Source organism: Ovis canadensis, chromosome 22 (assembly GCF_042477335.2).
Source record: "Ovis canadensis isolate MfBH-ARS-UI-01 breed Bighorn chromosome 22, ARS-UI_OviCan_v2, whole genome shotgun sequence".
Taxonomy (NCBI): domain Eukaryota; kingdom Metazoa; phylum Chordata; class Mammalia; order Artiodactyla; family Bovidae; genus Ovis; species Ovis canadensis.
This window is the reverse complement of record NC_091266.1, coordinates 39,659,512-39,683,474: the sequence shown is the minus strand read 5'-3', so window position 1 is coordinate 39,683,474 and position 23,963 is coordinate 39,659,512. Positions and strand designations below refer to the sequence as shown.

The window sequence follows — 23,963 nt, the reverse complement described above, 5'->3', positions numbered from 1 at the left end:
AGTCTCTTGGCTTGCCAGGCACAGCAAGCCTCCCTCTTTCAGGAGAAAAGTGATCTGATGAGGGCAAATTACCCTACAGCGGGCCCTGAGCTGGGCCTGCCTTTCTCCCCATCCTCTCTGTGCCGTTTCTCAGAAATCCTATGAAGCTGCTGCTCAGAGGCCCGAGGCCTGGCCTATAGCACGTTAGTTATATCCATCTATTTATCCTCAGTCTTCTTCCAGAAGAGATTTAAGGCACCTATAGATTTGCATAGATTTCAATGAGATGAAACAAAGGACAGAAAAAGTATCAAAGTGTACATAGGTACATGGAAAGAGTGTTCACTCTGGTGTTACATGTAAGTAGTGAATATCCAACAGTAGTTGTTTGATCACTCAGTTGTGTCCGACTCTTTGCGACCCCATGGAGTACAGCACGCCAGGCTTCCCTGACATTCACTATCTCCTGAAATTTGCTCAAGTTCATGTCCATTGAGTCAGTGATGCTATCTAACCATCTCATTCAACAGTAGAGTGTAGGTAAATCAGCCATGGCCCATTCAAACATCGAAATTCTATGTCACAATTAAGAATGCTAGTATGGAAATAATCAGTGATATGAGACAATGCCATTACATAGTATAATGCATTGATGAGCTTATTTTATCTACATGCACATCATCTGGAAAGGATATATATCCCAAATATTAATGTTGCTTTTTCAGGGGGAAGGATAGTGAGTGATTCTTGCTCTCTTTTTTCATCTACTGCTTCTGTCAGTTCAGTTCAGTTCAGTCGCTCAGTCATGTCTGACTCTTTGTGACCCCATGGACTGCAGCACGCCAGGCTTCCTATCCATCACCAGCTCCTGGGGCTTATTCAAACTCATGTCCATCGAGTTGGTGATGCCATCCAACCATCTCATCCTCTGTCATCCCCTTCTCCTCCTGCCTTCAATCTTTCCCAGCATCAGGGTCTTTTCCAATGAGTCAGTCCAATTATTGCTTCTGTAATTACTTGTGTAATACAGGAAAAAAAAATACGAAATAGAATATGGCTGAGGGAATGGGGAGAGAAAAAAATGAGAGTTCTACTCCATGTAGAATTTATTTGAAAATCTATTAATTTAAAAAATCCTAAGTACAAGTTTATAGTGTTAGGTCTACTCTGTATTTGCACGGAGCAGGCAATTAATAAATGTTAGAGAGGTGGACTTCCAACACTGGGGTTTGAAAACCCATGAGCCAGCTTTTGTTAAATTTTAGTCTGTGTTCAGGGAAGTGAAAGTTAATAACGGTGCAGTAGTTGTGTTGTTTTGAATGGACTCCAACAACGACCCACCCTTCATGTGTGGGCTCTAAATAGCCTGTGTATGTTGGATTATGGCTGTGCAAGAGAGGATCCTAAAATCACGCGTTAGAACTGGGCAGGCAGGTGGCTAGATGGGAATATGCACACATACCACGCGCACGTCAGATCTAGCGTAGGACCACATTTCACCACCTCCAGGGCAGCAGTTTGGTCCAAGTTGACTCCTAAGTGATCTCCTGTTTCCCCGGTGTGGCCCCTTCACTTCCCTGTAGCTCCAGCCATCCTCTGCATGATCCACCTCTGCCTGGATCCCATTACCTGTACCTCCAGCCCTGCGCACTGCTCTCCAGCCTCCACGCCACTGGCTCTTCCCCTGCCTGGACCATTGTCCCCCTCCACTGTGGCTCGCTTCCTCTCCATCAGGTCCATGCCAAATTGCCATCTGATTTGTGAGGCTCCCCTCACCACGCTATATAAAATCACTGTTTCTTCCTCTTCTGCCCCACCACTACTTCATTTTTCTTTATAGCACGTATCCCCACAACATAGCACACATTTGGTTACTGTGTGTTCTCACCAACTAGAATATAAACTCCCTGAGGGCAGGAACTTCATCTCTTTTCTTTACTGCTGATTTTTCTAAGTGCCCAGTGCTCTAAGGAGATGCTCAATAAATATTAATTAATATTAGAAAGAAAGGATGAACTTTCAGTCATCATGTGAGGGATCTTCCTCATTTTACCGATGAGGCAAAAGCCTGCAGCCTGGCCCAGGGTCACGCAGCTGGGGCAGTGGATTGGGTCCGGCTCTCCACTCCGCTCCACCTCCGGCCCTCCCTCGTCTTGGAAGGGAGGCTAACCACGCACACACACACAGGGGCCGTGGCTTCGTCCATCCCGTCTCCTGTGTGTTTTTCCAGTTTATACAGAATTTCAGCCCAGCATAGCGGAAGAAAAAACAGCTGTTCTTCCAGAACCCTGGAAACTCTTCCAATGGGTCTGTCCCTGGAAAAACAGCAGCGACCTCAGGGTGGGAAGGTAGGAGATGGAGGAGGGGGCAAGGGGCTAGACTTGGTTTTGCAATTAAAATAACATCTGGGTCTGTTTCTGTAGAGTGGTTCTGGAAGGTGGGTGGTCTGTCTGATGTATCAGGTGGGGCCTTCCGCATCCTGGCCCAGGGTCGGGGGGGATGGGCTGGATGACGTGTGACTAAAGAGCTCACCCAGCTTATGATGTGTGAAAAAAACTGGGTCCACAGAAGCCTCTGGAAATCCCACCTGCAGCCTGGCCTGAAATCTTGCTGGCCTCTACCCTGGCCTTGCTCTGGGGCGTCTCCAGACACCTCCCCTTGCACCCTCAGGCTTCCTTGAGACGGTTCAGGCACCCCCTTTGATGCACAGAGAGCTCTGCCTGCGCGCACTCATGCCCCATGTGGTTTGTTAATCGTCTGTGAAATGAGGGATTTGAGGTGTCGCTCATCCGTGTGAGGGCGGTGGGGCCCGGGAACAGTGGAGTGGAGTCAGGGAAGCGGAGTAGTTCCAGTCTTCTGAATCCTGTCCCTCTGTCTGGCTTCTCAGATGCAGCTTTTGGATAAGTTTCCCATCGAAGGTGGCCAGAAGGACCCCAAGCAGAGAATCATCCCCTTCCTCCCAGGTAAGCTTGGGATGGTCCCTGATGATGGGATGGGGGTACCCTGGAGAGGGGGATTCTCCAGGCCAAGAGAAGGTTGGCAATTCCACCAGAATTCTGGCTCAGGGTAGGCCTAGCAACCTGCATGTTAACAACCCCCAGGGGATCGGAAGTCCCTGATTTTGAAGGCCATTGTCTTCACAGGGGCCTCTCCTACCTCTGCTGGCCCCGGACTGTGTAACCTACGAGGAGCTCCTCAGCTCTGGGACTTTGGTGTTCTTTTTAGAAAAAGCATAGAGAGCTCAAGTTCTCCCATGAAAGGATGAAAAACTGCAGACTGAACTCTCCACTGGCTCCCACTGTAATCACAGATCACCTTAAATTGAGCACACTTTCCCTCCCGCCCTGCTCAAGTCCTCCTGGCACAGTTATCCCGCGAGGCCCTGCCAGCTTACATAACTCAGCCTGTGAGCTGACAGAGAGAGGATTTGAACCCAGGTTTGTCTGGTCGTAAAGGCCGTTAACCATCACACCATTTTGGAGCATATTCAAGGCAATTGATTATGTTATGTAATCGAGGGGGACTCTTCTCAGGTGTGTCCTAACTTGCTGTTATTGTGGTGTCTTCAGTTGGTGTAGGGAATATATAGCTTACAAAGTGCTTTTAAATTTGGGATCATATACAAATCTCCAAACTGAGACATGCATTGTAATTTCTGCTTGAAGGATGAAGGTGCTGGGGTTCAGAGATATTAAGTCACTGGCCATAAAAGTGGCAGAGCTGAGGTGTGAACTTGGTCTCCTGCCCCAAACTGGGCTGTTTGCCCCGAACTGCGTGGGTGGTACTGCCTGCTGGCTCTCCGATGCCCTGTCTTTCCCCAGGCTGGTGGGCTGGGCTGGTTCCTGGGGAGCTACCCTCCAGTGGTCTTCACCCTCCATGCCCTCCCTGGGCCAGCCTCCAGGATGACAGGGATCAGTGGGACCATTGCAAGTAGCAGGTCTGCGTCTCATTAATCCCTGGCACGTGGCCCGCCCATGGTTAGCACCTGCTTGTTGACTTGAAAACCTACTGAGGGGCAGCTCCCCCAGAGAGTGGTTCTTCTCCTAAGAAGTGTACCCCCATCCTCAAAATCAGTGAAAGACAAAAGCAGGCATTACTGCCTGCCCTCCCCATCTAATGCTAAAGCTATAGAGAATTGATTTACCTACAAAATAAGAACTTGTAAATCCTACAGAGCAGACAAGATGAGAACAAGTCAGTGAAGGTGTCAGGAATCTCAGCCCTGGGCCCCTTCCACGGAGGCAGAAGACTGCCTCCATTCCCCAGCTCAGGAGTTAACGAGGGGGACTTTTGCACCCTGCCTGGCTTTCTGCTGAGCCTCAAGGGAATTGGAACATCCACCCAGGTTTGTAGTGACCTTAGATGTTGCTCCAGTACAGTCAGATTCTCCACCCACCAAGGACCTGGGAGCCCAGCTAGGATGCTGTGGACCAAGATCCTAGGAAGCCAGTGCCAGGCCCTGTTGCTGAGTGGACCCAGCTTCGGGGTATAAAGGCTACCTGTTTATCAAGAAGAACCAGTTTCTCCCCAACTTGTGACCAGTGATCCAAAGAGAAAGCGCTTCACTGTTATTTACTCACTGGGTGTTTATGAGGGGCTCAGCCAATACGAGGCCCAGGAATAAGAGCCCAGGGCCAGGGACTAGGGTGGCTGGGTAAATCCAGGGAGATCTAGATTTGTTTCCTTCATCTAAAGGAACCCTCAAGCTAAGAGAGAGGGAAGGTCTACTCCTTAATCATAGACGCACTTAAGGCAGAATGTGACCCTTCCTATCCCTGTGAAATTCCTTTTTTTTTTTTTTTCGGCCATGCCACTTGGCTTGCGGGTTCTTAGTTCCCTGACCAGGGATCAAACCCAGGCCCTGGCAGTGAAAGTGCCAAGTCCTAACCACTGGACTGCCAGGGAATTCCCTGAAATTCCAATTTTGATGGAGAAGGAGCTCATTGTGAGCCCAAGGCATCAAAAGCCTTCTGCTGCAGGATAGCGACCTCTCTGAACTTCAGGTTCCTCTTCTAGGATTGGGGTGAAGATCAAAAGAATTCATGTGAAATACTTTGCACAGTACCTGTCCCATAGTAAATGCTCAATAAATGGCAGCTATTAATTTAAAAGACTGCCCCTCCCTCCTACCCCCACCCCCTCCCAAAATATCCAGCTCCTGGGGGAAGGCACTGAACTCGGCCAGCCCCCAAGAGAGGATATTGTGCATCGTATGTGTTATTGTCTACAGGAATGAGGTTGACTGGCCCCTCATGCCTACCCCATCCCTCCATCCTGAAGGAAGTTTCCTTTTCTTGTGCTTTTCTGCGTTTCTCCCCTCCCTTCAGTGGAGCTCTCTCTCCAGATCTTCCCATTTGCTCACTTGCTCTCCAGAACTTCAGAATGGACATTTGGAATCCCACCCTCAGATTCCCAGGCCCTGTTACTGGCTTTTCCCTCACTCACTAGGAGCTACCTTAACCCTTTCATACTTGACTCAGTTCTTAGCTTGAAGAGGAAGGAAAAAGATTGAAGGAAAAAAAAAAACAACAGAAGCAGAACCAAGCAAGTAAGGGTTAGAGTGGGCCTGGGGATTCCCAAGCCACCCCACAACCCTGAATCAAAGCAGCTCCCCCAGGAAATGAAGGTTTCAGAGAAGGGCAGTGATGAATGTTGCGTGCCTTAGGTCAGGTTCTGGAAAGCAGAGCCTGAGATGAGGGTTCTTAGGTAAGATGACTTCGGAGGACTGCTCTCAGGTAAACATCCCGGGTCAGTGAGGGGAGCAGCCCAGGACAGGGGAGGACAAGGGGCCGAGGTACGGGGTCAGCTAAGTCTGGCCTTAGCCTGATCCCATGAGGAGCTCTGGAGGGTGGACAGCACCACAGAGTTGTCCCATCGTAGGGGACAATATTTATACTCCCCATAATAGTCTATCAGTCTCTATGATCATGAGCTGCCCCCTCTCCCAGCAGTGTGAAATGTGGACAGGTGCTCTTGAGGGCGGAGGGCGTGTCCCTACAGAAGGGGAGCTGTGAGCCCTTAGCAGCCAACACCCACAGAGCGCTGGGTGGGAGCATCAGCTGCTAAGGGCCCCCGGACAGGATGCCTACATGTAGACTGTATTACCTGACACCAGCTGGAGACCCTGTTCCCACCTCCCTGCCTCTGGAGAGGGCGTCTGCAGTCACTTGCTGATTCCCCAGGGTTGAGCCCTGGCGGCGGTGACTCAGCAGAACCTCGGTGCTCAAAGACGCTGAGGTAATCCAGCAGCGGGTGCTCCGGCAGGCAGCCCGGGAGGGCAGCAGCCAGGCTCAGGAACAGCTCCGCCAGCACTTTGCCTTGCCTGGAATTTCAGAACAAGGGGAATCCAAGGGCAGGAAGCAGGGCGCCCCTGTGGTCTCCAGGGGCGCCTTGATTTTAGCTTTAGAGGTGACCGGGACATGACGTGCGTCTCTGCTGCCCAGGCAGGGCTTCTGGGGGTGTCTTTGGAGCATTAGGCCGCCTGCTGTCCTCTGGCTGCAGGCTCCTGTCTGGAGGCTCATAGACCTGTGGTGGTTTAGTCACTAAGTCGTGTCCGACTCTTGTGACCCCATGGATCATAGCCCGCCAGGCTCCTCTGTCCATGGGATTCTCAAGGCAAGAACACTGGAGTGGGCTGCCATGCCCTCCTCCAGGGGATCTTTGCGACGCAGGGACTGAACCCACGTCTCTTATGTCTCTTGCTTTGGCAGGCGGGTTCTTTACCACTAGCACCACCTGGGAAGCCCTGTAAAACTCCTAGGCAATCTATATTCCTCCCCTCCAATTCCACGACCAAACCACAAGATAGGTGGCATTAGTTCCAATTCAAGGACAGGTCACATCACTTTCCGTCATCACATAGCCACTGAGCTGTGTACCCACTGCCCAGCTTCCCCAGTAGTAATATCTTATGTAACAACAGTACATTATCAAACCCAGGAAATTGATGACTCAGTTATCTACAATTACAGACTCCAGAAATTGACTTTTAGTATAATGAGGTAGAGAGGGCTAGTAAGTAAGCATGCCATCTGATCCTTAGGAAGGAGACCGCAGTTTGACAATTATCCCTGAGAAGTTCCACTCCCAATCCTGACCTATTGGCATTCGTACCTCTAATAGAAAAGTAGGAGTGAACCTTGTTTTATCTTAATGCTTATTCCTAAAAACTTCTGTGTACATTTTTCTCTTTGGGACAAATCACCTCATCTTTTAGATATCCTAAATGATATTTTTGTAAAAGAGACATGTAATAAACCCTTTTGCAAAGTAGAGCATACTTTTTATTAAAGTAATTCTTTTCTTGGTTTATGTATATTTTTATAATTTGGGACTTCTGAGTTTGCTGGAAGCAGGAAACAGACCTGAGTTTCAGGAAACAGACCTGAAACTCAGAGATTGGTCAACAGTGTTGACCTCAGTATGAGCAGCACTAGACCACCAGATTTGAGATTTTAGAGTAAGATATGGGATTTTACCGTATTTTCAAGCCAATTACATTACCTTACCCCAGACTCCTGGATGCCAGCAGAAAACACGAGGCTCCTGGGTCTGAGACAAAAGGCTTCATGATGGCATTGCAAGCAGCATGGGCGACAGCGTGTTGGCATCAGCTCCCGTTGCCTCCAAGTCCCACAGGGCATGGCCCATGGGCCCAGAACAATGCCTGCACATGCAATGTATTACATTATCGGAGAGGAACCAGATCTTAGGGAGCCCACATCTTTTATAATGGGCAGTAAGCAAACCTGCTCCTTTCGCTCTGGAGAGAGACTGTCCCAGTCTCCCAAGGCTCTACGCAAACCTGCTGATTGCTCCAGAGCAAGACACTGCCTCTGTCTTTTAAAACTGTTTGTTCTACAAGCACCTTTGAAAAGATAATCCAGAACCAAAGGCGGTCAGTGCTTTGTTGACAAGACACAGAAATGCAAGAGAACCAAAGAGAATTATCTCACAAGTGCATCTCTCTGAGGTCTCCTGCTTTGGGGAGGAGTGGACAGAAGTGAAGTTCTTTAGGACAATGGGCCAAGCACGATGGAGTCAGCAGCCTCTCAGGGCAGCCTACTGTTTACATGGAACTCTCTGCCTTGTTTTAAAAGACTATTGTGGAAAATCCATCTCCTGTTGCCCATTCTGGGATTGGAATAGATTTCCTGTATATCTTGAGTTTGCCAGCCCAAGGAGGCTCTCGGGGAGGAAATGGTCATTACAGAGTGAAATAGAATGTGTGGCTGCTGATGTAAAAAGCAAACCACTGCGACCAGGGACCAAGGGGCTTCAGAAGCCAGGCAGCAGAGCAGAAAGAGGTCAACTCTCTTGGCAAAGGCTATGCGAGGCCTCCTCCCACTCGCAAGCCATCTGTGTCTCTGTACGGCTGGTGCTGGCCTCTGAACTTCCAGAAAGCCCCTTCACCCTCATATCAGAGTCAGTCCCACCCACCAGTATGCATACTCCCGGGTTGGCGAGGCGTGGAGAAGCTAGATAGCTTTGGAAGAAAAGTGAGCCTATCACCTTAATCAGAGAGGTGCTGCCAGGCTGCCCATAGCCTCATGACCTCACGAGCTTAGAGGGGTGTATTTTTAGAAAGCAAGCATGCTTTGTCCTTCGGTACCCGCTCACCAGTTTACATGTTGGCCCCTTAGTGAAGAGGCAGTCTGGGGCCCCAATGCAGGGTAGGTGCTGGGTGAATTGTGAGCACGGGCTCTGAGTCCTTCCTCTCCCTGCCCCCCAAGAGCCCTGTGCAGGAGATCCGGTATTTGTTCCAGCTCAGAAGGAAGCAGGGGGGAGGGATATGTTTAGCTAGAGCTGGTCCGTGGTGTGGGGAAGAGTCAGCTCTCTTCCTGGGCTGTCGGTGGTTCTGATCCCCACCAGGCCTGAGAAAACCCTCCCCAAAGGCCCTGGAGGGCTGCGAGGGAATCAGCGGCTCAGAGATGCTGGCGGGTGCTACAGCCCCCAGGGGAGATGGCCTGAGAGGTTTCTGAGCCCCACCAATGACCTGGGATGGCAGGGAAAGGCAAAGGTTCTATGTGATGCGGAAGGGAAAGTAGGGTCCGCTGGTAATGCCAGGGTTTCCAAAAGATCAACAAGATTATAGGCCTGAACAGCACTGTGTGCTGTTTTAAAAGCAACTTTCCTCTACTTCCTCTGGAAGTGCTGGGTCTTCTCTTGCTGTAATTACTGCCCCCACCCCTCAAAATCATCCTGTCCCTCTGTAATCGGCGGCGGGTGGTTCTGGGGCCTGTTCTCGGCATCTGATTCTGAACGCTACGTGGAAGAGTGTCCCGTGTTTGTTTCTGCCGCAGGTATTAGTTGAGCACCTGCTAGGTTCCAGGCCCAGCTGTAGGCACTGGTGACGTAGCCAAGAGCAAGGTAGACTGGGCCGCTGTTCTCAGGAAGCTCTCCTTCCAGAGGGGGTGTCCGGAAGGAAGCCAGTGAGCAGTTTCCAATGGTGATAAGAGCAGCCGGTCGTGCCACTGGGGCTCCATGTGTGTGCGCATGCTGGGTCGCTTTAGTCACGTCCTACTCTTTGTGACTCTAAACTCCAGGCTCCTCTGACAATGGGATTCTCCAGGCAAGAATACTGAAGTGGGTTGCCATGCTCTCCTCCAGGGGATCTTCCCGACCCAGGGATCAAACCCTTGCCTCCTGTGTCTCCTGCATTGCAGGGATTCTCTACCACTGAGCCACAGGGGAAGCCCTGCACATGAGCATACGTGATCCAAAAAGGCTGCTTTACAGAGGTGACACCTGAACTGAGCCAGATGTGGGCAGATCAGGGCCCGGGGTGCCAGGCTGAGGGGTCAGCAGGCCAAGTGTGACAGAGTGTGGATGTTTAAGAACAGCAGGAAGTGTGTAAAGCAGGTGGAAAGTGTGGGGGCGGGGTGGCCACAGTGAACCAGGCAGACAGAAGTTGTGGAACCAAGGATTCCCCAGCGTGTCTCCCGTGGCAGAGCTGCCCAGGAATGAGAGGGCTCCACACGTGTGTGTAAGCATGTAAGGTCTGCCATGCGGCCCAGTCACCGGCCTCCCAGGTCGGTTTCCTCATCTGTCAAATGGGTTAATCACGGTTTGGCACAGTGGTGCAAGCATGCAGTACCTAGAACTCATGGTGTGAACTGCCGAGGGAGAGGCTCCGGGGCTCCCAGCCTGCCTCTCCTTCGGGCCGCTCGGCTGCAGGACACGTGGGTTTCCTGTGCGCCACCCTCTGCCCACCCGTCCTCTCTGTGCTGAGTCAGCGCCACAGAGCAGCCCCAGCTGCGCTTCCTGCTGCTCCCACCCTCCCTGCGGTCACTTGCGAAGCTGCAGAGAGCGCCTTTCTGAAGAGGTGAAGATCCAGATGGTTGATCTGGGCAGAAAGGTGGGAGGAGACTGAGTGTCTCTGGACCTGATGCCCTGAGAACAGAGCAGGGTCGCGAGCTGCACGGCAGCCAGGTCTCCTGGAGGTAATGAGCTTTGGGGAAGGCAGTCACTCAAGGGCCCCTTTTACTTTTAAATGTCAGTGTGGATCAGGCCCCCTAGTCCTTCCCCCATGCCATTCCCTCATTTCCAGACCAAGGCAAGAGTCAGGTCACTTTGTCACCATGTGCCATGTATCTTCTTGTCCAAAGATAATTCTAGAAGAGAATCAGCCTCTTGAACATCCACCCCAAACCCTCAGCTCCCAGTGGAGTGTATCCCAGGGTATCTTCCACAAGAAGCCTCTGGTCTAAGCAGACATACATTTTTTACATGATCTCAGTCAGCTTGCCTAATAAAATGTGCAGGAAAATGTGCCCTGGGCAGGGAGCCAGAGTTCTGGATTCTAGTGTAACTCTTGCTCATCACTGTGGCACATTGCACACAGAAAATTAGAAGTTCGGCAGAGCAACTGCGGTCATCTTGCACACTGGCGAAGTCGCCAGAGGCCAGTGACTTCAGTCTCCGTGACATGCCTGATCTCCCCACATCCTCCCCTCTAGAAATAAATGGTTTGCCTACCCCATGCCCAAACATCCTTTTTCGAGGGTTACATCCTCTCACTCCTGCTTAGAGGGCACTCAGATGTGCCCTGGGAGTGACACTATCAGTAAATTCACACTCGTGTAAATGCCGGGTCAGTTACCTGAGCTCAGATGTGCTACAGGTGAGACAGCAAGAGGGCTGCTGAGGCTGGAGAAGAAAGCAGGTGCTGGGCCCCTGGGTGGGCACCATGAGAAGCCTGGTCAGTGAGTTTTCAGCATGGCTGCCACACCCAGCCAGGCTGTGCCATGGTCCTGGGCCAGACTGGGAAGTGAGGATTCGTCCTCAGTGTGGTGAGAGGTCTCTGAAGTTTTTAGGCTGAGGACCCATGATCTGATTTCTGTTTTGAAAGGATTCTCAGCTGAGCATCTGGGATAGACTGGAAGGGAAAGGGAGTGAGCCTAGGGTAGGGGAGACCCATGGAGACTAGATGGGGCCGGCAAGACAGGAGGCTGGCCTGGCCCAGGCTGGACAATGGTGTGGAGGGAAGAAGGCCTGAGGTGTATTTCAGAGCAACAGCCAGGAGGCCTCGCTGATGGACTAGAGCTGGGGCTGAGGGAGGGATCGAGAACGGCTGATGACACGCAGGTGGTATTGGGGGCAGCCCAGCCCGAGATGCAGATCCAGTTTTCCCAGGACCTTTCCCCCACCTCGGGCCTTGGACTTCACCCTGGGGTGAAAGGAAGCTTCCCCCACTCTCTGAGCTAGCTGAAGCCTCTGGCATGTATGAAAGATGCTTTGTGCTGGGGAGTCCCACCACCAGCCTCCCTCCCCAGGAGCCTCCGGGCACTAGGCACTCTGGCTTCTGGGCCCAAGGGTTAGGAGGGGTGGCGGGGTAGTGGTGGTACAGGAAGAACACTGAGGTCCATTGAGAGGGAGCTCAGGGCCCCCCTTCATAGGAGGTAAGGGGTGCTGATGGCAGATCTCCATGGTGTCCCTGGGCTGACCCCTCCACTGCTTGCTCAAGGTCACCCCAACTGGACCCAGCCCAAGGACAGAGCCCTGAGCCAGAGCTCTTCCCTGGCGAGAACTGAGCTAGCTCTTGGAGACGCCCCAGGCCCGTAGGAACTGATGCCCCATTCATCCAGGGGCCGCCTGGCTCCGAGCTGTGGGCCCTGAGAGCACCCCTCCCCCTTCACCTCCACGGCTGCAAGGACTGGTGTCCACCGTGGAGGCCCCAGGATGCCAGGCAGCCCGGCCTCCAGACCACAGTGGGCCTGAGGGACTGGCATGGCCTGAAGGTGAAGTCTGTTCACTTGAATGCACCTTCAGAAAGCTTAGGAGGAAGCAAGGGCACTGCAAGGCGCGGGCACGGGGCTGGCAGCAGTAGCCTCTCTCTACCCTTCAGGGGAAGGGAGGGAGGGAGAAGGGCCACGCTTCTATTTCTCCCCAGGCTGGAGCCCAGGGGCTGGATTTCCCCTTAATGAGGACGAACGGGGCAGATCTCAGGGAGAATTTCCAAAGCTGCATTGCTGAAGGATATACCGTGTGACTCCTCAGCTCTGCCAGCCCCAGAGCGTGGTGGTTCCAAACACCAGCTTTGGGCTCAAACACCTCTGGGTTCACACCTGGGTGCTTGTTGTCCAAAACTGTGCTTTTTCCATGACGGAGGCTGGTACGTGTTGCATGGCGGTCAGCACTGAAGGCCTCACTTCAGCCTCTCCACAGCCTAGCCTGTGACCCAGGGCTAGCCTTACTCTGCATCTCTGCACCGCTGGTGACTTTCATCTGTTAAATTCCCCCAGGGCTGTTGAAAGTATCAGATGAAATGTTATCCATGAAGCACACAGCCAGCACTCAATACTTGCTGGTGACTTGGTGAGTCCTAGTTCAGGGCTCGAACGAAAGACTGAACTGTCTCTCTCAGCTCTTTTCCGAGAGTGAGGTCTTGCAGGCGGTCTTGTGCATTTCAAGGTTTGCTGTTCAAAATGTAGCTGGCAGATCAGCAGCAAAGCTTCATTGGAGAGCTCGTTAGATATGCAGAGTCTTGGCCCCATGCCAGACTCTGGGAGGTTACAGTCTGCATTCTAATAAGATGTACAGGGTATTTATATGTGTAGGAAAGCTGGAGAAGAAGCACTGTTTTAAGGTCCAGTGGAGCCCTTCGGTAGACTGGCTGACTGTCTTCAGCACTTCCTGGGTGTTTGGTTACATTCAGGCCATTCACCTAATATAAACCGCTGGCCCTGTGTTGGTAAGTCAATTTCTGACCTAAATTAAAGGTGCGTGGGAGACGAGGCATCACACCTGTGAGGGCTGGTTCATCGATCTCACATCACTATACGTACCTGAATTGCCTGCCTGTTTCTGGGTCCCTGTGGGATGGGGGTGTATGTCACGGCACAGCCCTCTTCCCACACCCTCATCACCAGCCTAACCAGAAGGGTGCTCAAACCCCAGCCACACTTCGTCGTCAGTAAGTCGGAACACTCTCCCCTCCCTTCCAAGATGGGGTGAAGTTTGGGGCCAAGGTGATGGCTAAGGTTTTTGTTTCAAAAGTCTCTCTGGAGATGGGTGATGGGAGAGACGAGCCTAGGAACCGTTCATTGGTGGTTTTGATGATAACATGGTATCTAAAGTCTACATGGACAGTTGTGTTGTACTGTTAGGAGGGGAAAAGGCTTGGGTCTCTTTTAAGGAGTCTCCAGCAAAAAGGTAAAGACAAAAAAAAAAAAAATACAATGAACGGAGATTCTAAAGGAGTACCTTTTGCTCTTCTTTATGAACCAGTTACTGCAGATCTAAATTTCAAAAGAAGCCAGGAGAGCTGAGACAAGGAGTGACTGGTAATTTGGGGCCTTCTCTGATTGGCAAGTTTTTTTACTCTCAGCTTCTTGTTTCTGACCTGAAAGATGAATTTGCAGCTTTAATAGTTGGTAATTGATGAAGATGGCTTAAGTAAGATCTCTGTAGTTGGCAGAGCTCTTCTCTTCAAACAGTAAGGCTTGTTGCAGAAGGAGTCCACGTGTGAGCCCAGTAGCCCAGGGACACTAATTGGCTGCAAGAGAAAACAACTTTCTGAGGAACTATGTGTAGGCTTAGAATTTTTAACAAAATTAACAGTTGTAACTGAGAGATTTCTATTTAAGGATTATAGCTACTCTTTATTAAGTACATGCTTTTGTCAGACTTTGTGCAAAGGGTTCCATGTGCTTATATTCATCTCTTTCAATGACAACAACCACACTTTGCAGATGAAGACTCACTGGCTAGAAGAGGTATGCCACTCACACCAGAGTGTTTGCATTTCTTTAGATTTTGTTTCAAGTTTCATATTGTGGGTTTTAAAAATTGTATCAGTTAGAGGTTGATCAGTGTTGTCCTTTAGATAAAGTGTTCTGACAGTAAAGGTCTTCTCAGGTAACACTTTCTCCCTTTCCACTTAACCTACCCAACGTCAACAAGCCACCTAGTGTTAGAGGCTGGAATTGCATGCATAGTACCCCAAAGGAATGACTTCCGCCAGCTGGCTCTGTAGACATAAATTTATAAAGTAACTATGTAGTGACAATCGTCACTAGTTATCTAGTTCAACAGGGGACTAAAAATAAGAACGAAATCCCAGTTTACCTTTACTTTTCTATGTAACCCTGAAACCAAGAAGTTTTCATTTGGAGCACCAAATAGAACCTTAGGAAATGTCACTTGGTTTGACTTATTCATTCATAAAACTGGGTAAGAGAGAAGTTCTGAACCTGCTTTGCTGTCCACAGTTTCTTTTGCTGTGCCCGATGGCTCTTCCAACACTGAGATGGTTTCCTGTGTATGGTAATGGATGTCCATTTATTCAGAGAAGAATCAGACCTGGCTTTAGTCCCAGCAGTGTGTGACTTAGGGCAAGTCAGAAAATACCTCTGAACTTCAGTTCCTTCTTCCTTGATCGTGGGGATTTTGAAAACTGAAGTTTTTGAAGAACAGAAACCACATCTTATTCAATCAGATCCCCCTCCCCCTTCACCTGCCATGAGGACAGGTCATAGCCCCTCTGTAAGCCTGAATTTCTCCACCTGTGAAATTACTGGACTTGATACTGTCTAGGTTTTCTCACACACAGTCTCAACATTTTGTCATCTAATAGCCATTAAGACCAAAAGAACAAGCGCCTAATGGTGAAATATCATGCAAAGGGAAAACATTTTAGAGGAACAGAGAGGTCTTCTAGGCCCACCTCAAATCCTACTGTGTTGGCAGAATGCGGCTGTCTCTGTATAAGGCCAGCTTTGTGTCCTCCCCCCAACCCCCATTTCCTCTGGAAAGTGTAGAAAGCCCCCTTGTCTTGAATGCTTCCCCATGAAGAGCTCCTGCTGAAAGGCTGCACACACAGCCAAGGCTTTGACCTTCACCTTTGCCCTGACACAACTGGTAAAAGAGTTCTTATCCTCTCCTTTCTGGGGGTGGGGGAGTGGAATCTAGCTAGGGTGAGCAGAAAGTCAATGAAACTATAAATAGAAACATGGCCTATAAATAACACTGCCCCCAAATATCTGGAGGCACGAACACTGCCCAGCAGTAGACAGTCACAAATCACAATGGCCTGGGAAGTGAGCAAGCCCTGTTCGTCTGCTTGATGTCTCTTGGGATACTTCAGACTTGTTGCTGGGGCCTCGTTTCTCTTTCTGAGTTCTAGAAATGCCCTCGTTTGCTGCCCTGGTACCCATCTTCTGCTAAATCTTTTTTGTGACCAGACACATTCAATGAAGCAAAGTAAGTGCCTGGAGTCAGACCTGGCCTTAGCTCCAGGACTGTGTGACTTGGGGAAAGTCAAAAGATACCTCTGAGCTTCAGTTTCTTCAGATCTTCCCTGGGTTGGGAAGATCCCCTGGAGAAGGGAATGGCTGCCCACTCCAGTATTCTGGCCTGGAGGATTCCATGGGCTGCATAGAATCATGTATAGCATGTCTGTAGAATGTATAGAATGTTGCGAAGAATTGGACTCCACTGAGCGACTTTCACTTTTGCTTTGTGAGTGCTTTTGACATAAATAAAAAGAAACAAAGCCTACACTTCTCAAAAAAGCAAAATGGAATGGACAAAGGAGGAAATAAGTAGAAAGAACACCAAATCAGAAATCCAGTGTTAATTCTCGACCCAAGCCTGCCTCAACTCACATGTGTGATAAGGATCAAACCACCAGCTCTTTGAGCCTCTTTAGATCTGTAAAGTAAGTTAGATTAGCTCCGTGTTTCTAAGCCTAAAAGGTACATGAGATTCACTTGTGTGTGTGTGTGTGTGTGTGTGTGTTGGGTGGGGGGAGGCAGGGCAGGTTATTTAAAATGCAGACTTTTACCCTTCTCTCTAATTCAGAGGGTCTGGGTAAACCCCAGGAATCTGCGTTTATAGTCAATACCCCAAATATCTCTGATTTAGGTAACCTAGGGACTCTCATTCTCTCAAGAGTAGTGCCAGGCCCTTTATCAGTGACCTATGCTGCATAACAAATATAACTCCCCCAAATTTAGCCGCATAAAACAACAAACATTTATTATCTCACACAGGGTCTAAGGCCGGGAGTTCAGGAATGGCTTAGGTGTATGGTTTTGACCTGGGCTCTCTCATGATGTTTTTAGTCAAGATGTCATCTGAAGGCTTCACGGGGGCAGGAGGATCCACTGGCAAGATGGCTCACTCCTGTGGCCTGCAGGCTGGTGCTGGCTGTTGGCAGGAGGCCCCAGTGCCTTCCTAGCTGCACCTCTGCTTGAGTGTCCTTACAGCTCAATGGCTGTTTTCACAGTGTGAGTGACCCCAGGGCAAGATCAAGAAGGAAGCCACAATGCCTTTTCTAACCTAGTCTTGGAAGTCACACCATCATTTCCAAAGTGTCCTTCTGGCCCCACAGGTTGGTCCTATTCACTGTGGGAGGGGATGATATAAGGCGTGAGGACCAGCAGGCCAGAGTCACCGGGGACCACCTTGAAGGCAGACTACCACAGGCTCCTTTGAGTCCTCAGTTCTGTGAGATGGTGTCAGTGTTGGCAGCTCTTGTTGTTGGGTTAGGATTGGGGTAAAAATTGGAAGTAAGAAAAACAGCTGAGCTGGGGACTCTGGAGAATGTACATTTTAAGTGCAGACACTACAAAGTCCACCCTGGAACCAGGCTGCCAGCCCAAGTCCTGCCGAGTTCCAGCCTGGCTGCTAACTTGCTCTGCGGAGTCAAGCAAGACATGGCCCTCTTTGTGCGCAGCCTAGACCTCAGAAAGTGAGGGAGCTGGACACAGTGACCTGCAGGATCTCCTGGTTTTACCCCCTTGAGGGAGAAGGGCTTCGGAAGGGTCTAAGGGGACTGTGTCTTCCCAGGTGTAAACTGTGGTCTGTGGCCATCATAGTTCAGGAATGTGCGTTTCTGAAACGTAGGACGTCAGTGGCTCTCCTCTGCTGTGTGGTCCATGTGACTGAGCCCCTGTTACCATTGTGTGTTCAAGTACCACATCTCATAACCTCCCAACACACTTATACACAGACACACACACATATTCACACGTACACTCTTTTTCTCTCTCATTCCGCCAGCCACACTGAACTCACCCTAGCTGGCTTCTTTTATCTCTGGCCCTTTGCTCACATTCCCATCCTCCTGGAACATTCTTTTCCCTACCCTTAACCTGGTGCATTCCTATCACCTTTCAGCCTGTTTCCCTCCTTGTATGTCCCCATCATCACTGATTGCACTGCAGCACAGTACCCACCCAGACCGTGTTCTCTGTGAGGGCAGGGACCACGTGCTACTGTTCACCATCACATCTCGGCCCACAGTCAACACACACGCCGGGGAAAGCTGAATGGTTAGTGAGTGAGTGAATGGTGCCGGTGCCCATGGTTATGGGGTGGAGTAGGGTTGGGATGTACCACCTGGGGAAACATGCACGGAAAAGAAGGAACACAGCTAAAGAATTAAGAGGCCAGGGACTTTCAGACTGCCAAAGACAGAGAGCCTGACACGCCAAGTTCCACTTACTGGCTGTGTGACCTTGGGCAGGCCACTCAACTTTGCTGACCTTCTGTTTACCTACCTGTAAGATGAGACCCAGTTACCTAGATCATAGGTCGATGTGAAGATCAAATAAGTGAATAAATATAAAGTACCCAGCACAGTGCTTTGTACACACCAACTACTCAGTGAATGTGACCTATTATTTATATCATCCTCACCTTCGTTGCAGAAGGTGATAGAATCGAGGAGGATATTGGTAGGAGGTTGTGAAGAGAGTTGATTGTCTGGGCTCAGTTCTACCAACAGAGGCAGCGCTCAAGAAAAGCCGGCTTTGGGAACAGTGTCCACCCCAGAATGCCAGACAAGAACCCCTCGGGCTGGCACAGCCAGGCTTGTGGTTATGGGGCAATTATCCAACGGGCCTCCACATCCTGGGGATTTTCCTCTATTTCAGAGCATCGACAGTGAACCAGGCCTTTCAGCATTGCCCGCTGAACCAGGACTGCCCTGGCCTGCCCCACAGCCTCCTCATCTGGCTGGGCCTTTCTGCTCTGGCTCTTCAAGCCCCAGAGGCCCTGGATCCCTGACTGCCTGCTCCCCCCTAAACCCTCCATCCCTGCTGTGGGCCATGCCACAGGGAGAGCCTGCCGGGAAGCACTGCCCAGCGTCCCACCGTCCTCTTTCCTGAGGGCAGCCTCCCCTGGCAGGGAGGAGCTGAGACTGCCACGGCTGAATAGGGCCCTTTATTCCCGGGCTCCCAGAGGGAGGGTGCTGAGCCACTGCCCACCACGCCCGCTGCACCCACACCCACACAGAGTGGGGGACCGCCTGGCCCTGATGCTGGGCTCTGAGCTAACCACACTCTCTGGCCCCACTCTGTCTGGATCCTGGAGGGTGAGTCTGTCCCTGCTGTGGCCCTGGTCTGGTCCAGCAGGCCCCAGCGTGTGTGGGGTGAGCTATGTATACGTGTGTGTGTGTGTGTGTGTGTGTGTGTGTGTGTGTGTAAATAAGAGACAGTCTGGAGCAAAGGTGTGTCAACACACACACTCATGCAGCAAATGTCAACCAAGGGCCACTGCCTGCCAGTCCTTCGGCTGGGCCTTAAGGATACAGTTAGTAAAGGAGACTCCATATAGGATCTCACTGAGAGAGGCAAGTAAAGAGGCAAGATCACTACAAATCTCAGTGAAATCTAGGAGAGAATCAATCAACCCCTGGGAGAGGGTGGCAGAATGGTCTGCCAAGGCCTCGAAATGAGGTGACCCGAAGGATAGAAGGCGTTCGCCACGCAAAGGGCAGCGGAATTGTCCCAGGAGAGGGAATGGCAGGCATTCAGGCCTGAGGTGAGAAGGCTCTGGATGTGTTTGTGGTGCTAATTAAATCCCCGAATGCCTGGTGCTGGCCTGGGGAGATGAGATGGAGAGAGGCATGAGTCAGATCCTGCCCGTTGCAGTGAGGAGTTTAGATTTTATTCCCGGTGTGCTAGGAAGCGACATGCGGGATCTTAGTTCCCCAACCAGTGATTGAACCCTCACTTTTGGCCGTGTAAGTGTGGTGTCCTAACCACTGGAGCGCCAGGGAAGTCCCAGGAAAGATTTCATTTAAAAAAATATTTGGGCTTCTGGGTGGAGAAAAGGACTAGGAGCGGGGGTGCGACGGGGATGGAATGGGAAATCAGGCAGCCTTAAGATCAGGGACCATCAGCCACACATCACGGCTCGTCCTCGTCTCTCTCTGTGGCAGCAGGTGTCTCGTGGCGCTCCTCCCGTGTGCCCAGCACGTGTGCTGCGTTTGTGCCAAGTGCTGCTTCCAGTCCACATCCCAGCCCTGTGACCCCACTTGCCAAATGAGAACCTGATGTTCAGGCAGCTGAAGGTGCCTGGGACATAGACATTTTAAAGACCTTGGGCCCCTGAACTGTACAACCCACACCCCGATCCTGCTGCTGGCAGTTCAACAGTCCTAGATTTTTAGTTTCTCTCAATGTTTCCACTAGACCAAGAATAGAAAAATACAGCTGAAAGGTGAAACCAGACTTGTGTGACCGTGCGTGGCTGGGAAGGCCGGTGCCCTCAGCCTTGGCACCTGTCCCCCAACTGGAGTAAGTATTACATGGTTTACCGAGTACCTGCCAGGGTGCGTCCAGCCCTGTCCAAGCTCAGCTCTGAATGAGGCCATAGCCTGCGCTCTGATGAACCTCAGTGGCACCCAAGTGACATTTGTTCTCCGCGTGGCCACTTTAAATGCTATTATATTTAATACAAAACCTCTTCCTTCCCTGAGGCTCAGGGCCACCTTGCAATGTTCTCTCTCCTCCCAGAGTCAAGCTGAGGCAGCCCACATTCTCTGCCAACCCACAGTGCCATTGGGACAAACATCCTTCTCTGAGCTGATATCTGCTGGAAATCCTTAGATGCCGGCTACCTTACAGGCAATTCATAAGACTGAGCTTTTCTAAACTAAGTTCTTACAGGGATTTCCCTGGTAGTCCAGTGGCTAAAACTCCGAGCTCCCAATGTAGGGAGCCTGTACCCACATACCACCAACTAAAGATCCCATATGCCACAATTAAGACCTGGCGCTGTCAAATAAATAAATAAAATAAGACCTTATAGCTCATGAAATATCTCCAGCCTGTGTCAGGGCTAAAGACTACCCTGGGTATTCTCCAACTCAAGGGAGAACAAGTCAGCAAATTCAAAGGCTTTGTTTCTAACTCCACTGTTCTTCCCATAGCTAAGCTTGTAGGTAATTTATTCCTTGTCTAATTAACGCCAATTGACAAATCAAACGTTCATGTTTCACACTTCCCTCATATCAGGGATCTACATTCACTGTGCATTTAAATTTGTTGCAACTTGAATTAAAGGATAAAGCATGTAATTTTAAATAAAATTAAATATCACTAAAATCAATAAATGTGTTAGTGTCCCCTCTCTGCAACAGATATGACCCACCCTGTTAGTCCAGAGGTCTAACATCCATGCCAGTCCAGAGGTCTAATATCCATGCCAGTCCAGAGGTCTAACATCCATGCCAGCCCCGAAGTACCAAAAAAACCCCACTTGAAGTCTGTTCCTGTGCCATGATGTTCTTCTCCATTTCTTGGCCTAGGTTCTGGTTACCTTGGTGGGTTCAGTTTGTGAAATTCATTGACTTTTATACATGCATATGCACTTTGCTGTATGTATATTATGTGTACATACTAAGTCGCTTCAGTCGTGTCCAGCTCTTTGCAACCTTATATTTCCCTTCCCAAAAAGCTCTTTCTTATAGAAAATAAAGAAAAAAGTTGTTCTGGTCCCATAACTCTATAAAACCATTCCAAAAACCTTCAATTCCATTTGGTTCAGTAAAGACACGTTAAAACCTCTGATACTCCAGGACTTGGTTCTTGCTTTCTGGCAGACACCCAGAAACCACCCCCTGCCCCCGGCCCCACTGAGGGTGGAGGAGTGAGTGGAAGATTTTGTTCCCTTCGGCCTGGACTGCAATGGGAGTGGGCGCTTCCACGCCAGAACTTGGGAGATAGCTGTTCCCTCCTCGGTGTGCCGGTTCTTACTGTAAGCGTGCTGTGGCTGCAGGAGGGTTAAGGTTTTTCTCGGTGACAAAACCCCAGTGGAGTTTTGTAACTCCGTTTCCCTGAGTGTGTGGAACCGGGAGCGGAGAATGCTGAGGGGCAGCCGCACCTGTGTGAGTCATCCCAGAGCGCCCAAGGTGGGCGGATGGAGTGAGTAATCTTGCCTCCATTGTGTCTCGCTCTCTGCTCTTTGAATCGGGTGGATGGAGGAAGAGGAGAAACGGGAGCCATGGGGGAAACACGGTGTGTTTAGGGGGCAGGGCTTGAATCAGGAAAGGTTCTACAGGCTGAAGGGAGTTAGCGTTCGGCCTTGGGTGGGGAAACCAGGTGGAAGGGTGCACAAGGAGGGCTGCGCTGCTGGGACCCCACGTGCCCAGTGAGGAGGTGGGCCGGGCCAGGTGGTGCCCCCAGCCCCGCCCCACCCAGCCCCACACCTCCTTGACCTGGACTTGTCGGCTCATAAGAGATCCCATTTGCTCAACATTTATATGGGCTGGGCTCCACGTCAAATGCTTTAATACACTTGTTCATTGATTCCTCATGATAATCCTTTGAGTTAGACATTACTGTGCCCCTTTCGCAGTTTGAGGAGACTGAGATTCAATTAGGTTGTGACTTGTCTCATATCACACAATAGTAAACGTTGTGTGAGCTAGATGTACTGAAATGATGTAAAGAACTAGATGTATTGGGTTGGCCAAAAATTCATGTGGGTTTTTTTTCATAAGATGTTACAGAAAAACTGACATGAACTTTTTGACCCACCTGAAAAAGGAGCCTCCTGGTGACAAGGACTAGACCCATCTCCATCTGGTTTAAGAAAAAAGTGGAAATTTATTGACTCACCTAGCTGAAAACCTCAGGGGTAATGGCTTCAGGCATGGCTGGGTCTCTCTAGCTCTCAGCTTTGCTGTCTTCTCTGGTGACTTCATTCTCAGGCTTTCCCCAAATGGTGATGGGGAAGTGGGCCACCAACTAGGAAGCAAAGATGCTTCCTAGCGATTTGGGACTTACAGTTGATGAGTTAGCAGCCCCTGTAGAAGGAACACTTCTCTTTCTGGTGGTTCCACCAAAGTCCCATTCTGATTCTCACTCGACCAACTTGGGTCACATGCCCGTGGCTGGACTATACTAATTGGTAACTCCAGGAGTTTAGGGTAGGATGAGCCTTCCTAAAAACAGACGGAGAATGAAGGAGAAATTATTCCTCCAAAGAAAACTTGGGCACAAATTCTGACAGGCAAAACCCACGAATGCTTGCCATGCTAGACTTTAAGCCAAGGTGGGATCTTGGCATGGATTTGGAAGAGAGAGATTCGTGGGAGCCAGAACTCAGGGCGTGGGGTCAGGATTCCCTCGGCCGTGGACCTTCTCCGGTGGGACCAGGTCCTTGCAGAAGTTGTGTGTGCTTACTGCTTCCAGCCTCAGCATCTGGGCTTCACCCCAGCCTTCCCCCAGCCCACAGGGCCCTTTGTCTCTACTGGTCTGGGTCGAGGGCAAGCAAGGCCAGGTGTAGCATGTAAGAAGCAGGCTTGGGGGCAGAGTGCAGACTGAGCCGGGCAGAAGGCCGCAGAGAGTGGGGCTGTCGTCTCGGCCACATCAGAGGCTGAGAGCAGGTGTGAGCTGGTGGTGTCCCCAGACTGCGGCAGATCAGAGACAGCACGCTGGCTTCAGGGGCAGCTCTGGAGAGACAAGCAGGGGCCTGCCTTCCCTCTGCAGTCAGCAAACAGCTGAGCATCGAGGGCAGGACCAGCTTGCAGAAACCTGGGGAGCCGGCAAAGGCTGACCTTGTTTCTCCATTCTCTTCCCCTCCACGTGTTATGTTCCTTTCCTTCAGGCCTCTGTGTTCTCTCCCCTAACCAGACCCTGTTGTCCAGTGAAAAGCTGATGCCTCTTTGTACTCAGGTCTGAATGATTAATGAATTCCCAGGCTGATTCTCCCTGGAGCAGTTTGGGTCCCTGCCCCCTAGGGTTACTCCTGGAGTTGGGGGTTAGTAGTATCAGCCCCTTTGAAATTGAAGACATGAAAATGAAGAGGGGTGTTTTTTGTTGTTGTTTTCGTGGTGAAGGCAGAGCCCTGAGCAGGTTCAGGCATCAGGTTCAGGCATTAGGTTCTCTCGGTCCTCCTCCGCCCAAGGCTTTTTACTTAAGAGCGTCTGTCTCCATCAATCTGTCAGTGCCACAGCCGTGCAAGGCACCCAAGCCGGGCAGTCGGACACAGGGTTCGTTTGCTGCCCTGCCCCACTTCACCCAAGGACCCACGCCAGGTCGTGAGCCTGCAGAGAGCTGGGGGAGTAGAAGATTAATTATTCCCTTTTCCTCTCCATAGGCATTGCCTGTGTCTCGTCACCCTGTCTTATCTGTTCAGGCTGTTATCACAAAATACCACAGGGGTGGCTTGTAAACAACAGAAATTGATTTCTCACAGTTCTAGAGGCCAGAAGTCTGAGATCAGGGCTCCAGCATGGTCGGGTGAGG

At 50.6% G+C, this 23,963-nt stretch overlaps 1 protein-coding gene, 1 long non-coding RNA gene and 1 other non-coding gene across 4 annotated transcripts in view; 1 reads left to right on the top strand and 2 right to left on the bottom strand.

The window, feature by feature from the left end:
- Window positions 1-23,963, top strand: part of SH3PXD2A (SH3 and PX domains 2A) — a 250,247-nt gene that overhangs the window by 98,293 nt on the left and 127,991 nt on the right. For both annotated transcript variants that reach the window (XM_069567002.1, XM_069567000.1), the window contains exon 3: window positions 2,867-2,942. In XM_069567002.1, coding sequence (XP_069423103.1) covers window positions 2,867-2,942 — 76 coding nt within the window. The remainder of the gene's footprint in view (window positions 1-2,866; window positions 2,943-23,963) is intronic.
- Window positions 4,813-4,884, bottom strand: TRNAE-UUC (transfer RNA glutamic acid (anticodon UUC)). The gene has a single exon. It is a non-coding gene; the product is annotated as a tRNA-Glu (tRNA).
- On the bottom strand, window positions 10,551-22,493 carry LOC138427530 (uncharacterized). The gene is made up of 2 exons (XR_011252043.1): window positions 22,332-22,493; window positions 10,551-13,975 (listed from the first exon to the last, which is right to left on the bottom strand). It is a non-coding gene; the product is annotated as an uncharacterized lncRNA (long non-coding RNA).